This window comes from Mizuhopecten yessoensis, unplaced genomic scaffold (assembly GCF_002113885.1).
Source record: "Mizuhopecten yessoensis strain PY_sf001 unplaced genomic scaffold, ASM211388v2 scaffold6069, whole genome shotgun sequence".
NCBI lineage: Eukaryota > Metazoa > Mollusca > Bivalvia > Pectinida > Pectinidae > Mizuhopecten > Mizuhopecten yessoensis.
The window spans coordinates 159,763-175,712 of NW_018406364.1; the positions used below are offsets into that span (position 1 = coordinate 159,763).

Below are 15,950 nucleotides of genomic sequence, written 5' to 3' on the forward strand. Positions count from 1 at the left end.
TTCTGTACGTAATGGTGACAGTATAACATGGTGTTTCTGTACCTAATGGTGACAGTATAACAAGGTGTTACTGTACGTAATGGTGACAGTATATTAAGGTGTTTCTGTACGTAATGGTGTCAGTATAACAAGGTGTTACTGTAAGTAATGGTGACAGTATAACATGGTGTTTCTGTACATAATGGTGACAGTATAACAAGGCGTTTCTGTACGTAATGGTGACATTATAACAAGGTGTTTCTGTACATAATGGTGACAGTACAACAAGGTGTTACTGTACGTAATGGTGACAGTATAACAAGATGTTACTGTACATAATGGTGAGTGTATAACAAGGGGTTACTGTACGTAATGGTGACAGGATAACATGGTGTTTCTGTACCTAATGGTGACAGTATAACAAGATGTTACTGTACATAATGGTGACAGTGTAACAAGGTGTTACTGTACATAATGGTGAGAGTATAACAAGGTGTTACTGTATGTTAAGCTGTTTAAACAATAGAATATTTTGAAATTGCCTTGTAAGGCTTAGTTTACCTGTAGAGAGCTGGTGTCACAGGCGCTGGAATTGACCCAGGCCCCCTTTGGGACCTCATCACCTCCGAAGTGGTAAAAGGTCAGAGGTTGAATATCGGAGTGCAAGGCTTTCAGAGACATGATCACATGATGTAGGAAACTATATGTGGACTCCAGACACGGATTTATAGCTGAATTTTTGAAGGACTGTACAGACAAGTAATCCGACCTAACAAAAAGAAAAATAAGATAACATGCGATAAAAACTGACATATTAAAACAAGAAACTAAATAATTGACGAAGCTACCAAACTTAGACACAACACAAGATAAAATAGTTAGTCCTTGCTGGAGTGCTGTACGTATTAGATAAAGAGTACCAACAAATCAAAACCTTTCAAATGCTTTATAACTATTCAGAAATATGTGTTTAAGTCATATTCTACAAATAAACAAGAGGCCCAGAGGGCCTGTATCGCTCACCTGTATATCTTTAAAATAATTGGTATGAAGTAAAGATATAGCACCCCATGGTAGGTGCTGTAAGTACATATGAAATTTCAGAAAGATCCATCCAGTACTTGAGATATAGCAAGAACAAACTTCAAACAGAGCCCAACCCCTATGCCCCTAGGGGGTTCATACCCACCATTTATACAAAATTGAGTCCCCTTGGTCCAAGGATGCTCCAGAATAAATTAGGATAAAATCTCCTATAATCCCTATGGTAGAAGAAGGATTTTAAAGGTTTTACCTCTATTTCCCCTAATGGGCCCCACCTCTCTGCCTCCAGGGGGGTTAGAAACACCGTTTATACGAAATTGGTTCCCCTTCACCCAAGGACGCTTCATACCAAAGGAAGGGTGTCTATAGGGCCCTTTTTTGGGCCCCGGTATATTCTGATTTTCACCTCCTTATTTTGTTCAAAGATGTCCTATTGTATGATATGCGAAAAAACTAAGGTAAAACTTTGACCGAAAGTGGGTTTCTGGGGGTACCAAAAGGGGTATCGTAAATCACAAATATAGTTTGCTGTTTTCAAAATGAGCTTAAAAAACCAAAATAATACCATTTCTGTTTTTGAAAACATGTATAAATTAGACAGGCATATGTCACAGAATGAAAAATGACAGAAATTCAATCGTCACTTAAAGATTGTTTATATAAAAAGAAGGATTACGTCAGGGGGTCTTTTTTGGTCATTTTCAATTGAAAAGTAATTTGTTTTCTCAATAATTTCCTTTCTAGTTAATATTTTGACTTGAAATTTACAACTTCACTCATTTAAGTAGACTTACATAAATTGCATATTGACTACATACTTTCCTTTTGTTTTATACTGAGTTATGGCTTCTGGATACATCTCAAACTTGGCTTTTTCAAGTATCTCCCAATTTTAAGTGAATTAAAAGGTGCATGACACCCTTTATATGCTATAAGTATAAGATATCAATTGTTAGTATTGTATATTATATATAACACCTGTGGCTGAAGTGAGTTCCAGGTACTGGTTTGTTTTTTTACTTATCAAAGTTAACTTACAAATCAAAAATTGCATTTGCCACCACAACTTCTGTAAAATGATTGATTTAATGTATGGAGTTTGATTTGCTGGTAATTTTCAGTCTCCTAGCCTCAAGGAAAGTATCTGCTTTAATCGTTAAAGTTAACCGATTTCATTGTTTTATCAAATGTTCTGCCTATTTCCAATGTTTATCCGCTGATTGTACATAAAAGGCATTTGGGGATAAGCATGTAACCTGGCATAGATATTAGTTATATGATGATATTTAATTTCTGAAAGTTTCATACTTATCCCACAATGCCTTTTTACTTAAAAACACATTTTCCTGTGATTTAGAGTACAAGAACCAAAGTGCATCTCCTTGCCTAACACCAAATATTTCCTGACAATACTAGTCTATATGAATGTATGTAGATTAAACAGGCTCAGTAGAGTATTTATAGTAGTAAGAGGGGCGTTTGACATGCTACACTGACCAAAAGTCAGATAGTTTATGCTTTGAAAACGCAAAGAGAGAATAAGTTGTTCGTTCAAGTTAATGCTTGCAATTCAAAGTTAATCCTTTTGTTGATTTCATACGGTTTATTTGTTACATTTAATGGTAGCTGCTACTCATATTATTTCTTAATTACTTTTCTTCCCTTTTTGTTACATTACATTAAACATGCCATCAGTGCCATCATTTGCTATGTTTCCCCTATTGGGCCCCGCCCCTCAGGCCCCTAGCGGGTCAGACCCAAGATTTATACAAAAGTGGTTCCCCTTCACCCAAGGATGCTTAAGACCAAATATGGAACAAATCCTTTCATTCCTACAGAAGCAGAAAGCTTTTAAAGAATTTGCTATATTTCCCCTATTGGGCCCCGCCCCTCAGCCACCAGGGGGGCCAGACCCACCGTTTATACAAAATTGAGTCCCCTTGGCCCAAGGATGCTCCAGACCAAATTATGATAAAATCCCTTAATCACTACGGTAGAAAAAGGATTTTAAAGGTTTTACCTCTATTTCCCCTATTGGACCCCGGCCCTCTGACCACAGGGGGCCACACCTATCGTTTATACAAAATTTAGTCCCCTTGACCTAAGGATGCTCCAGACCAAATTTAGTCAAAATCTACTCGGCCGTTCAGGACTAGTAGCGTTTTAAAGGAAAAGTTGACAGGGGCACGGAGGACGGACTCTGCAGTATATATGGCATAAGCTCACCATGGTCCTTCGGACCAGGTGAGCTAAAAATTGGTAAATGTTCCCTTTGGGGCCATGCCCCAGGCCCCTGCGGATGGGGCAGGAATCCCAATTTTACAATGTAATACCCTCATCCACCAAAGATGATTCTGACCAAGTTTGAATAATTTTCTGCTGAAAATGGATACAATATACCCAAAAGTGTTATTTCCCTATATTAACTAAAGTAAACTTTACCCCCTCCCCAAGGGAGAACGGATGGCTCTGTAGTACCTCCAAGTCTGGTGTAGAAGATTTTTGAAATATTGGTTCATTTTCCCTTTGGGGCCCACCCTGGCCCCTAGGGTTGGGGTAGGAATCCTATTTTACAATTTGAAAAACATCTTCCTCCAAGGATGATTCTCACCGAGTAAGAATAATTTCCTACAGAAAATTGTCAAAATATACCCAAAAGTGTTGTTCCCCTATAAACTATAGTCAACTTTACCCCCCTCCCCAAGGGAGAATGGATAGGTCAGGGGTCCTGAAATTTACAATTTAAATAAAGCCCCTGATGATCTTTCTATCCATGCAGAGAAAATGACTGTAGTACCTCTGAGTCTGGACAAGATTTTTGAAATATTGGTTAATTTTCCCTTTGGGCCCATGCCCTGGCCCCTGGGGTTGGGGTAGGAATCCCAATTTTACAATTTTGTAGCCTCATGATCATCTTCCAACGATGATTCTGACCAAGTTTGAAAAAATTCCATTCACTGGTTCTTGATAAGAAGCTGAAAATGTAAAAAGTTTACGCACGACGATGGACAAAAAGCGATCAGAATAGGTCACTTGAGCAAAAGCTCAGTGTGACCTAAAAAGCCAATAAAACTCCCCATTCATTACAATAGTTTAGGATGTGAGCCCGACTTACTTGTCCGAGAGGTCACTGAGAAGGTACTGTCGAGCCTCCAGTCCACGACCTTTCTCCTGAAGGTCGTAGTAACGGACCTCCATAGCCTTAATGGCGGCTTGGCTATGTCCCGGCATGTCGATCTCGGGGATGATCTGAATGTGTAGAGCATCAGCATGTCTCAGGATTTCACAGTAGTCATTGACGGTGTAGTACCCGGTGCCCGGGTACTCGGCCTCAGGGCCAGACCCAAGCTGGGGGAACAGGCACTTACTGTCACCATGGCAACGTCTCGACCCAACCTATACGAAAATACAGATTTTTTCAATCATTTATCTGTGCTGAAGTAGAGTAAGATTTCTTAATTTCCAGGACCAAGGTATCTAATGCTCAATCAACATCACGTAAACAAAAACATGGTTGAGCGTGCTGGTGTTTCAGCTCCATGTACAGTGTAGGGCGAGTTAAATTATTTTAGTATTTTTATCATTATTTTCTCAAATATTAGTAATAACTTTTTTTAATCAAGTACTTTTTATTGAAAATAGGGGAACATATTTGTGTTTTCCATGAACATAATCCTTATTTTAATCACACAAAATTAGTAGCATTTCAATGTATTATCTTATTTAACACTCTCAGACAGGTACACGACACTCCCAGGAAATACTCTACCGGAGTGAGCTCAAGAAAAATTCCCTACCTGAGTAAGTCCCAGGAAGGTTTCCTGCCTGAGTGAGCTCTGGAAGGTTTCCTACCTGAGTGAGCTCCAGAAAGGTCCCTACCTGACTGGTCAGGTGGTGCAGTGGATAGCGTACTTGCCTTTCACCAAGGCGCGGTAACATCCAGGCCAACAAGAGTGATTAATATAAGTTGACATAACTTGTTTAATAATACTTGTAAAATAAAAGTGTTTTTTCTTCTACCTGAGTGAGCTCTGGAAAGATTCCCTGTCTGAGTGAGCTCAGGGAAGGTTCCCAACCTGAGTGAGCTCTAAATGGTTCTCTACCTGAGTGAGCTCCGAAAAGTTCCCTACCTGAGTAAGCCCCGAGAAGGTTTCCTGTCAGTTAGCTCTGGAAGGTTCCCTTCCTAAGTAAGCTCCAGAAAGGTCCCTACCTGAGTGAGCTCTGGAAGTGTCTGTACCAGAGTGAGCTCCATAAAATTCCCTACCTAAGTGAATTTTGGAAGTTCCCTACCTGAGTGAGCTCTGAAATGTTCCCTACCTGAGTGAGCTCCGGAAGACCTAGTATTTCTATTCTCCACCCCTCGTCATCTGACAGATGAAGATGAAGTTTGTTCAACTTGTAAATGGCCATGACATCCAAAAGACGCAATATTTCATCTTTACGCCGGAAGTTCCGTGCAACATCCAAATGCAGACCACGATGTCGAAAACGAGGTTGATCTATGACCTTACCGACCGGCACTTCCCACAGTCCTGTATTGACACGGTTTGTCAAACTATAGAGAGTGACAGCCGCATAAAATGCTCCGGCCGTGTCACTGGCTGCTAAGGTCACGACGTCTGGGGTCACCTCCACTGTGTACGCTTCCTTCACTGTAGTTGGGGCATGCTTCAAAGGGAAAACCTTCTTCTCCACAATCTGTATGTATTTAGACAACGGCTGGACACTGCTCACCTCCATTTTAAACAGATCTGGAAATCAGAGGTGACCTGTTTCATCAACCGTCTCAGATAATTATTTACATGACAAGTTATTGAAAAGAAACCTTGATATTTCACCAATCATGGCATTGATACTCTCATTTAATATATTACTGCAATTTTTTTCCAATATTGGTTGTCTCTCAGCATCCAAGACAGTTTTATTACTTAGCTGGTTTTATGTATGAATTAATCAGGACTACAGTGGAAAAGTGAAGTGGGTCAATATATTTATCCCATATTTCTGAACAGGTCACGGCACCAATTGCAACAGGAAAGAGAATAGTGTGCTTCCACTGGGGATCAAACCCTCAATCACCAGTTTCCTAGTTGGACACTCTACCACTGAGCTAAAGGGAAATTCCTCTAGCTGGAAGCTAGAAGGCAACACTAATCCTATGTACAATTAAAATCTGTGACATTTCCCTGGTAACACAATCATATTTTAGAAGTCATGGAATCTTACCTGCTAGGTAGTTGATTTCCTTTGAGAACTTTCCATTGTGGAAAATCTGCCAAGTCTTCGTATCCATAACAACCTTTGTTATCGGATCAAAGCTGACCTGGACGGGCGTTGGGGTGACGTAGGATCCCTGATGTCCAAGGTCTCGTATTACTAAATTCCGATTGAATCGATCCTCGGCGGTAAATGGATTATATTGGTCTTGTTTATTTCTCTTCCATTTACTAGACGTGTCAAACGGTTGGACGAACGAGAGATTGCCGTCAACTGTGGATTGGATAAGGAGGGGTTTAACTTTTGGTGCAGTTACGTACCAATTAGGGAAGAAGTCAGATCGTGAGATCAAGAAAGCCTTGGCTTCCAGGTGAAGTGTTATTTCTTTACCCGCAGGCCAGTTGATGAATAATCCGTTCTCAGGGACGAGGCGGTACAGCGACCCTTGCACGTGAAATAAACGGAACGCAGTGTCTTTGATGAGAATACCTGATGGGTATGGACGATCCTTTATCTGCAGGAAGCGAATGGAATGGAAGTATATCTCCCAGTGTCCATACGAAATAGTCGCCTTCCCAGTGTTTGTCAGTGTTACCTGTAACCAACACGTCCAATCATCCTCCATATTGGTCAGGACCCCAATTTCCACCTTAGTCTTTGTGGCTATATACTCCACCATGGCCTCGTCCTCCTTGGACTTCTGGACCTGCCCCACGTGACTCTGGAGTGCCAGCAGTGGGTGTTCCAGAGGCCCTCTGGCCTGGGCTAGTTTGGCCATAACTTCGCTCTTGTCTATAGGTTTAACATGATGAACTTGGAAAAAAAAATGGAATATGCATCAAAATTAATCAAATTCTAAAAATAGCAAAAAATGCTATTTTAACTCATTTACCCCTGAAATTTTATAATGAACTAGTCATACCTTTGAATTAGAAGAGCTTAAATGTGTCTTCAGGGGTGAATGAGTAAATGAAGCAATTTTAGTGACCTTTGACCCCTTGTGACCTATGACATCCATCAGTTGACCTACCTTTGGGTCGCACTGCTGGAATGAGGAACAGGTCCTTGTTATGTGCTGGGTTCCACTTCATCACTTTCTCTGCAAAGATAATTAGACGTTTAGAGTTACTAACACCAGACAGGAAATCTCAGAACTGTTTTCAACTGCAAATAATTGATGTGATGTAGACATAATGTCATTATAATATGTCGGAGTTAAAGTGGTAAACTGATGTTTCATTAGTATCACATCATAAGATCAAGAATTTTCAAGTTTAACTCATTCACCCCTGAAATTTCATAGTGAACTATTCCAACCTTTGAATTGGAAGAGTTCAAATGTGTCTTCAGGGGTGAATACATTATTAGTACAGGAAAAATAATGTATTGCCATATGTGATAGACTTAATTATCAGTCTCCATTAATCAAAACATTTTTTTTATATATATGACTTTTACTCTGTATCGACTTCCTGATGTTATAAAAGTGCTAACTTTTCCTGATTCTTGTTTTGTGATGGAAAATCTACCCAACCATAATCTAGACCAGTACAAATACCAGAATTAAATGAACATAAAACTCACGTGTCTTATAAGGAACTTTTCCAGGGCTACTGGAAAACAAAATAGTAGTGTCAGTATAAAGGTCAATCATGAGGGCTTACCATCCTGTGATATCAGCCACTTTATAAGAGGAGGAACATGCAGACTTGAATGTTCATTGTCCATTATAACCCATATTTATTTGACAAAACGGCCAATTTCTGCATTCATAAAATATTTCTATAATAGGTAACACTTAATGTCACGTTGCTTAATATCAATTTTAGTTAATGTCATATTTTTTTTAATTTGCCCCTTTTCTATCTAAACATTTTATTAATTAAGTTTGATTTTGAGATCAACTCCTTCATATTAAGTTTTGAAGGTATTTACCAAGCATGTCAAATAAACATTTACCTGTACAAGCTATAATAAATGTCTGCAAACAACCTGGTAATGGCCCTGAGGGTCTATTATCACAACTTTGGTTTTGATTTTTTTAGACTTCTTCAAATGTTACGTATAAGCTTATACTTAAAACATAAAAAAAGGGTTTATTTTCACATTTAAGCTTTATTTTTTGTGAAAATCACATTTCCTTCAATGCTATAGTTTCCTTAATATCAAATTTAATTTAATGTCACATTTCCCTTTATTTCACATTTTCATTATTCCACATTTCCCTGTATTTTACATTTCCCATTATTTCCTATTTCCATTTGTCACATTTTCTTATATATTTCAATTCCCTTAATGTCACATTTCCCATATTGTCACATTTCTCTTAACATCACTTTCCCCTTAAATTCACATTCTATATCATGTCACATTTCTCTTAACATCACTTTCCCCTTAAATTCACATTATTTTTTATGTCACATTTCCCTTAATATCACTTTCCCCTTAAATTCACATTATTTTTTATGTCACATTTCCCTTAATATCACTTTCCCCTTAAATTCACATTCTATTTTATGTCACATTTCCCTTAACATCACTTTTCCCTTTAATTCACATTCCATTAAATGTCACATTTACATTGCTGTCACATTTTATTATATATTTCAATTCCCTTAATAACACATTTTCCTTGATGCTGTATTTCCCTTTATGTCACATTTCTCTTAATGTCTCTTTTCCATTGATTCACATTTCATTTTATGTCACTTTTCCGTCAATTTGACATTTTCTGTTATATCACATTTCTCTTAATGTCATTCCCCCCTTAATATCAGATTTCTCTTAATGTCACATATTACTTTGACTAATGACACCATTATGTGAAGAGGATTGAACTAACATACCAATAAACAGGAAACTTTATATTCCCTTATTGTTTTCATGGATCCTGTGACAGATAAAAATGTTGTAATGATATTTTAGAAGACTTCATCTTCGAGAGAAAAAAGAACTTACTGAAGATAATCCCTGGCAGCCAGCAGAATCGCTACAGCAACGATGAACAAAATGGCTGCCCGGATGTTCCTACTACCAATTTGGTAGAGATAGGATCGACAAGAACGTGGAATCATAGCTGTTGTCTCAGCAGTTCCTCCATATGTTATTCAAATCTTCAAGAGGACTGGAAGAAAGGGGAGATAATTCAAACAATGTGAATTAATATCAGTTTATTTAGCTAATTTACATTGAACAAATATCAAGAGCTCAAAATCTACAGACCAGGACGCAGGGTGATCTGAATAACCCACCATCTGATCATGATAATGGTTTAATTTGAAGTAGGTAGATACTAGGACTAATATTAATACCCGGCCTCCTCCTCTGCCCCGACCACAATAACAAAAATTCTCTCGTCGTCAAAAAGCTACCTTATTGCAGGTAGGTAATTATAAACAGTAGACTTGAGAATTTGTTACAGCTATATTTGGACCTAAACTAAGGTGTTCAGAGTAAACTTACTGAATTTTTACCGCTAAAACATGTAAAATTACTCTGAACACAATAGTTTAGGTCCAAATATACATGATGCGGTAACAAATTTTCAGGTCCCTGTTGATAAATACATGTTATGTGTACGATCTGACCACCGGTGTAACCACAGGTGTAACCACAGGAGTCTGACCGATCTGACCACCGGTGTAACCACAGGAGTCTGACGTTTTGTATAACTATAACAAGCTGTATATGAAATAAAAATAAATAAAATATGAAAAACCTGTTAGACTGCTGTCCTGACTCCTGTGGTGTAATGAACCCCTGCGATCTGACAATGATACAGATAACACATCAATGTTTTAGCCTGAAACTAGCGTGACGTTATGCTAGTTGATCTCTTTACCTGACTTCGTACAACGTGGCTGTCTCTACTGGTCGGGTAGCTCTCCTGACCCTAATGATCTCTACCTGACTTCGTACGACGTGGCTGTCTCTACTGGTCGGGCAGCTCTCCTGACCCTAATGATCTCTTTACCTGACGCTGTCTCTACTGGTCGGGTAGCTCTCTGCCCCTCCTGACCCTAATTATCTCTTTACCCGACTTCGTACGACGTGGCTGTCTCCACTGGTCGGGTAGCTCTCCTGACCCTAATGATCTCTTCCCCTGACGCTGTCTCTACTGGTCGGGTAGCTCTCTGCCCCTCCTGACCCTAATTATCTCTTTACCCGACTTCGTACGACGTGGCTGTCTCTACTGGCCGGGTAGCTCTCCTGGCCCTAATGATCTCTTTACCCGACTTCGTACGACGTGGCTGTCTCTACTGGTCGGGAAGCTCTCCTGACCCTAATTATCTCTTTACCCGACTTCGTACGACGTGGCTGTCTCCACTGGTCGGGTAGCTCTCCTGACCCTAATTATCTCTTTACCTGACTTCGTACGACGTGGCTGTCTCTACTGGCCGGGTAGCTCTCCTGGCCCTAATGATCTCTTTCCCTGACTTCGTACAACGTGGCTGCCTCTAACTACTGGTCGGGTAGCTCTCCTGACCCTAATGATCTCTTTACCTGACTTCGTACAACGTGGCTGCCTCTAACTACTGGTCGGGTAGCTCTCCTGACCCTAATGATCTCTTTACCTGACGCTGTCTCTACTGGTCGGGTAGCTCTCCGCCCCTCCTGACCCTAATTATCTCTTTACCCGACTTCGTACGACGTGGCTGTCTCCACTGGTCGGGTAGCTCTCCTGACCTTACTTATCTCTTTACCTGACTTCTTACGACGTGGCTGTCTCTACTGTTATGGTCGGGTAGCTCTTCTGACTCGAAGAGTAGTTCCGGTGCTGGTTTATTGTTTACCACGCGACAGTTCGTGTGTCAACAGAAATTTCACCCCAGGATGAAAAGGCCGGGTGCATCGGAAGCGTTGCACAGACAATATATATATATACATATTGGCATTTTTATCTAACCCTTGGCTACTTTGTGATCATGACAATTAAAGGAAATAACTTAAAAACTGATTTTGTTCTTTTAAGTTTAACTCGGATATATACACGTAGATATTGTACCTCGCAATTATCTCTTATTCAACCGCTGCAGGTGCGCGTGACGTCGACGATTAATTAACAGTAATTGATATTAATAAAGTTCTATCACATTATCAAGATATTCTAATTGAAACAGAACTAGAAACTATGAGAGATTGTTGATTAATGTTTTATTTGCCGTAGTTTGAAGACTAGATAATTGTGCAAAATTTAATTTGACACGAAAACAACAGAAATACCAGAACAAATTCAGTCATGATTTGACGACAGTACAAGTTACTCAGCTTCATTTAAATGTACAAGAGATCACATCACTGCATGTTTAAAATTAACAAAAACTAAAATTGATTTTGTTGTTCGAGTTTTCTTTTTGCTGATCATACGAGTAAACACATTGCACTATAGTAATACATCTTGCGGTGTAGCATTATATGATGCGACTAAAGCACGTCAGCAGGTGAGCGTAATTTTGCTATTGTTAGCCCCGATGTTTTGCGTACATTCAGAAAACTTTTTTTTTCTATTTTTGAAAGTAAACGGAGCAGAAATTACAAGATAGCCTGAAAGATGTAAAAATGATGATATAATTTAAACTAGAGAGTGTTGTATAGAAAAGAAATATATTTAAAATGGCATGTATTGACAGCTGATGAGTAAAGTTTGGTTTAGTTTGGTTTGGTTTAGTATTGTTTAACGTCCTATCAACAGCTATGGCCATTTAAGGACGGCCTCTTATGTGTGCATGATGCATGCGTGTTTTGGGAGGCTGCGATATGTTAGTGTGTGTCTCCTTGTGATAGTGCGGAACTGATGCCAACTTTATAGTGCTACCTCACTGAAACATACTGCCGAAGACACCCAGCAGGACACCCCCACCAGATCACATTATACTGACAACGGGCGAACCAGTCGATGAGTAAAGTATTAAGCGGTCTACAGTAATATTGAATACGGTGTTATCGGTCTTTTGAGTAATCTTATTAGCACGGTGTTCCACGTAGAATATTAGGTTTGATTTTATAGAAATTCTCGTTCTATTATCATCTTAATTAATTAGTAGTAAAAACAATATCTACATTTTATCATTTAACTCAATGTCAAACTGGCAACACCAAACACATGAAATTAAGAAACTTCACCAGAAGTTGTCTGTCGTGTACGAATTCTGACACACGTGAATCATGTGAAGCGCGAATTCTGCTCTAGGTATTATTATGAAAATGCAAAATGTTGACACAGCGAAATTAAAGCACTTTTCTGTAACAAGTATACATGACAGGATAAACATTAATCTCTGCAAAAGCTAGAGATGAAATCAGATATACTATTGGGACTGGGGGTGAAATCAGATACACTGTTGAGACTGGGGGTGAAATCAGATATACTGTTGGGACTGGGGGTGAAATCAGACATACTGTGGGGGCTGGGGGTGAAATCAGACATACTGTTGAGACTGGGGGTGAAATCATATATACTGTTGGGACGGGGGGTGAAATCAGACATACTGTTGAGACTGGGGGTGAAATCAGATATACTGGTGGGACTGGGGGTGAAATCAGACATACTGTGGGGGCTGGGGGTGAAATCAGACATACTGTGGGGACTGGGGGTGAAATCAGACATACTGTTGGGACTGGGGGTGAAATCAGACATACTGTTGGGATTGGGGGTGAAATCAGATACACTGTTGGGACTGGGGGTGAAATCAGACATACTGTTGGGACTGGGGGTGAAATCAGATATACTGTTGGGACTGGGGGTGAAATCAGATATACTGTTAGGATAAGCATGTCCTACTCCTCGTATGGTACTTGTTTTGAGAATAAGAAATTTTGAGAGTATACGTCGTTTTGGAAAACTTTTACTAGGCTATGATCGATGGAAAACATATCATCCACAATCTGAGTGACTGATTTATTATATATTAATGTTCAGGGGATACATGGCTGGACTAAGGCTATTCCGGTGTTATCATTTCTTAGGGAAGTTCGATGCATTAACGGAAGTTTAGAGCATACAACCACTCGGCATCCGGACATTGCTGTTCAATACAGATACAACAGGGAAGTAATTATCGATATCCAGGGGTGAAGCTGTAGAGAGCGTAGATAAGCGTAACTTCTGGATATCGAGGATATACCAGATATGATAATCAAAGCTCACAGCAGACTTACAAACGTCTCAGTGGAAAAATCTAATTTATCAATAACATGTTCCAAACATGTTCCACATTCAGAAGTTTTTTTAATCAATGGAAAAGGCATCCCTCATTTTAAGTTTTCATATTACCAGACCTCAAATCTTGTCACAGTACGTACACAGTTGTGTTGTTTGTATGGGGGTTATAATGGCCCAGCAACAGCTAAACGTTCATGGATATAAATTAAGACCGTTGCCCGAAGACACCAATGGAAAGAAAGAGCAGACAGGAAAGATAAACAGCTGATAGGGAAGATAGTAAAAAAAATAGTAATTATATTACTTCTGCTTCTACCTGATACTCGACCTACTTCATCATATTGAAGATTTACAGGAAAAGAGAGTGAGAGTAGAGCTAATTAAATTGTGTAGAGAGGAGAGACGACTTTTAAAGGTTCCCAGAGATTCAGATGAGACCAGGTCTGGTGGGAGGTTGTTCCAGTCTGGGATAGTTGTGTGTATGGGNATCGCAGCCATATGCTCTCGTTATGCTGCCGCGGGATTGTTTTGTTGTATATCAAAGGATCATCAAACTTGTCTACTTGCATCATCCAAAAGATGGCGCATACGTACATAACCTTCAAGTTTGTCATAGAGGTCGTGACCCCTAGCTATCGAACATGCTACCCCTGATCTCTCAACCAATGATAACCGTTTAGATAACAACTACAGCGTTTCATTTAGTGGAACGTTCCATTTGTGACGAAACGAACTATTTACCTGCTAATGGAATGCGCTATTGGTACCGGTGGACATGGCATGACATCTATTGCATGCACCAACTGAATTAAACCTTCAAAAAGGAAGGAGGACCAGAGGGATTGTTGTGATCGCGAATACCTTAATAGTATGCTTCTTAAAATATAGCTGCCTGACACGTGGTCATGTCTACCTACTTCAGGCGTCCTACGTGTATGTCCACATTTATAACATATGATATAAACTTCATTTATTTTACAACAATTATGAAACAAGTTATTTCAACTTATATTAATCACTCTTGTTGGCACGGCTGTAAGCGCGCGGGGAGTCTTAATGAGGGAGGGAAACCGGAGTACCCGGAGAAAACACACGAGATCGGGCAGGTGACCCGATACCGTTTCATGTCCGATCGGGGAATCTAACGCCGGTCGCCTTGTTGAAAGGCAAGTGCTCTATCCACTGCACAACCCGACCACCCTACATGTACCCACTCATGACACCAGATGACATGGAAACTGCCAGAGTAATGAAAGTTGATGCTGAGAGATAATCGTGAAGTTCCCCTATTAATGTCTGGGAAATTGCTTTTCATGAATTCTTGTGCATCGGAGAAACAAAATCTTTCAACATACGTAATGAGACCTGTTTCGATCAAGTTCAAATCAGATCTAGTTTGTTGTGAAACAGCCATTTTGGAAATCAACAAATAAACTGATCAAGTTCATTTCCAAACCACAACCCATCCAAATCGGGGGCAATAAGGGGAAATAACTCGAACCATATTGTATCAGCAAACAGGAGTGTGAAATCGTGGAATAAAAGCGGGAGCTGTCTTGACATCGGTTACTGCTGGACTAGAGACACGTTCCAAGATAAAACTAAAAAACCGGGGAACAATCTGGCTCTATGAAACGAAGTGAATGACTAAGAAAGCTAACGTCAGATATTCGATACAAGCATGCTAGCAGGCATCACGCAAATCCAAGAATAACCTAGAAGAGAAAAGAGCCTACCTGATCTAGTGTTTATTACAAACCCACGCCTAATCCAAGCATCAAATAACAAACAGGTATCTCGGACCATGACACCATTGTCACTGACATGGACACCAAACCACATAATCAGAAAACACCAAAAAGGAATTATTACATGTGGGGAAAGGAAACTGGGAGGAAATAGAAGAGGAAATCGAAACCATAGTTGAGAACAGAACTGAAATTTTAAAAACATCTGCTTGACTCACTTTAAAATTCAAGCTAAAAAATCCAACAACAGTCTACCATGGTTCAACAACAAAAATAAGGAACCGCTGAAGAAAAACCAAAACCTTTAAAATCAAGCCAAAAAGACAGAAAACTTGAGTAACACTTTCAAAAAGACTGTAACGGAAAAGTAACCAATGTTATACAAGATGCACTAGATCAGAACAACTATGGAAATACAAAAAATCAAGTAAACAGGACAACCTAGGAGTGGCAGATATAAAGTCACAGGGCTGACTAGTCAGTGACAGTAAAGGATTAACACACATTCTACTGAACCAGTTCTCATCCGTCTTCACCCGTAGTAACAACAACACTACGCCAAAAACACGTAAACACGTCAACCATCCGATTCCCAATCTAAATATAAAAAAAAAATCTAAGCAGGAAGGAGCAGCAAATCTCTTAAGAAGCCTAAATCGTTCTTAAGCGTCAAGGCAAGATAATATTTCTAGTCTGTTCTAAAAGAGTTTGCAGACCATATAACAACCGGGTAGCAACCTGAAGACTGACTGAATACTAATATAATCTATCACTCCTGTGTGATGTAGACTACTAGAATC

The 15,950-nt window shown here is 39.6% G+C and overlaps 1 protein-coding gene across 4 annotated transcripts in view; it reads right to left on the minus strand.

Moving 5' to 3' along the window:
* Nucleotides 1-11,031, minus strand: part of LOC110451484 (beta-hexosaminidase-like) — a 24,953-nt gene extending 13,922 nt beyond the window's left edge. Inside the window, exons 1-8 of one of the 4 annotated variants that reach the window (XM_021499523.1) lie at nucleotides 10,944-11,031; nucleotides 9,199-9,364; nucleotides 7,825-7,853; nucleotides 7,271-7,339; nucleotides 6,250-7,053; nucleotides 5,341-5,774; nucleotides 4,139-4,419; nucleotides 541-748 (exon numbers count right to left, since the gene is read on the minus strand). In XM_021499523.1, the coding sequence (XP_021355198.1) occupies nucleotides 541-748; nucleotides 4,139-4,419; nucleotides 5,341-5,774; nucleotides 6,250-7,053; nucleotides 7,271-7,339; nucleotides 7,825-7,853; nucleotides 9,199-9,314 (1,941 nt within the window). In that variant the 5' untranslated portion in view covers nucleotides 9,315-9,364; nucleotides 10,944-11,031. Of the gene's footprint in view, nucleotides 1-540; nucleotides 749-4,138; nucleotides 4,420-5,340; nucleotides 5,775-6,249; nucleotides 7,054-7,270; nucleotides 7,340-7,824; nucleotides 7,854-9,198; nucleotides 9,365-10,213; nucleotides 10,302-10,814 lie in introns of those variants that run through there. The other 3 variants (XM_021499525.1, XM_021499524.1, XM_021499527.1) reach the window with 3 other exon arrangements.
* Between the last annotated feature and the right edge of the window lie 4,919 nt (nucleotides 11,032-15,950).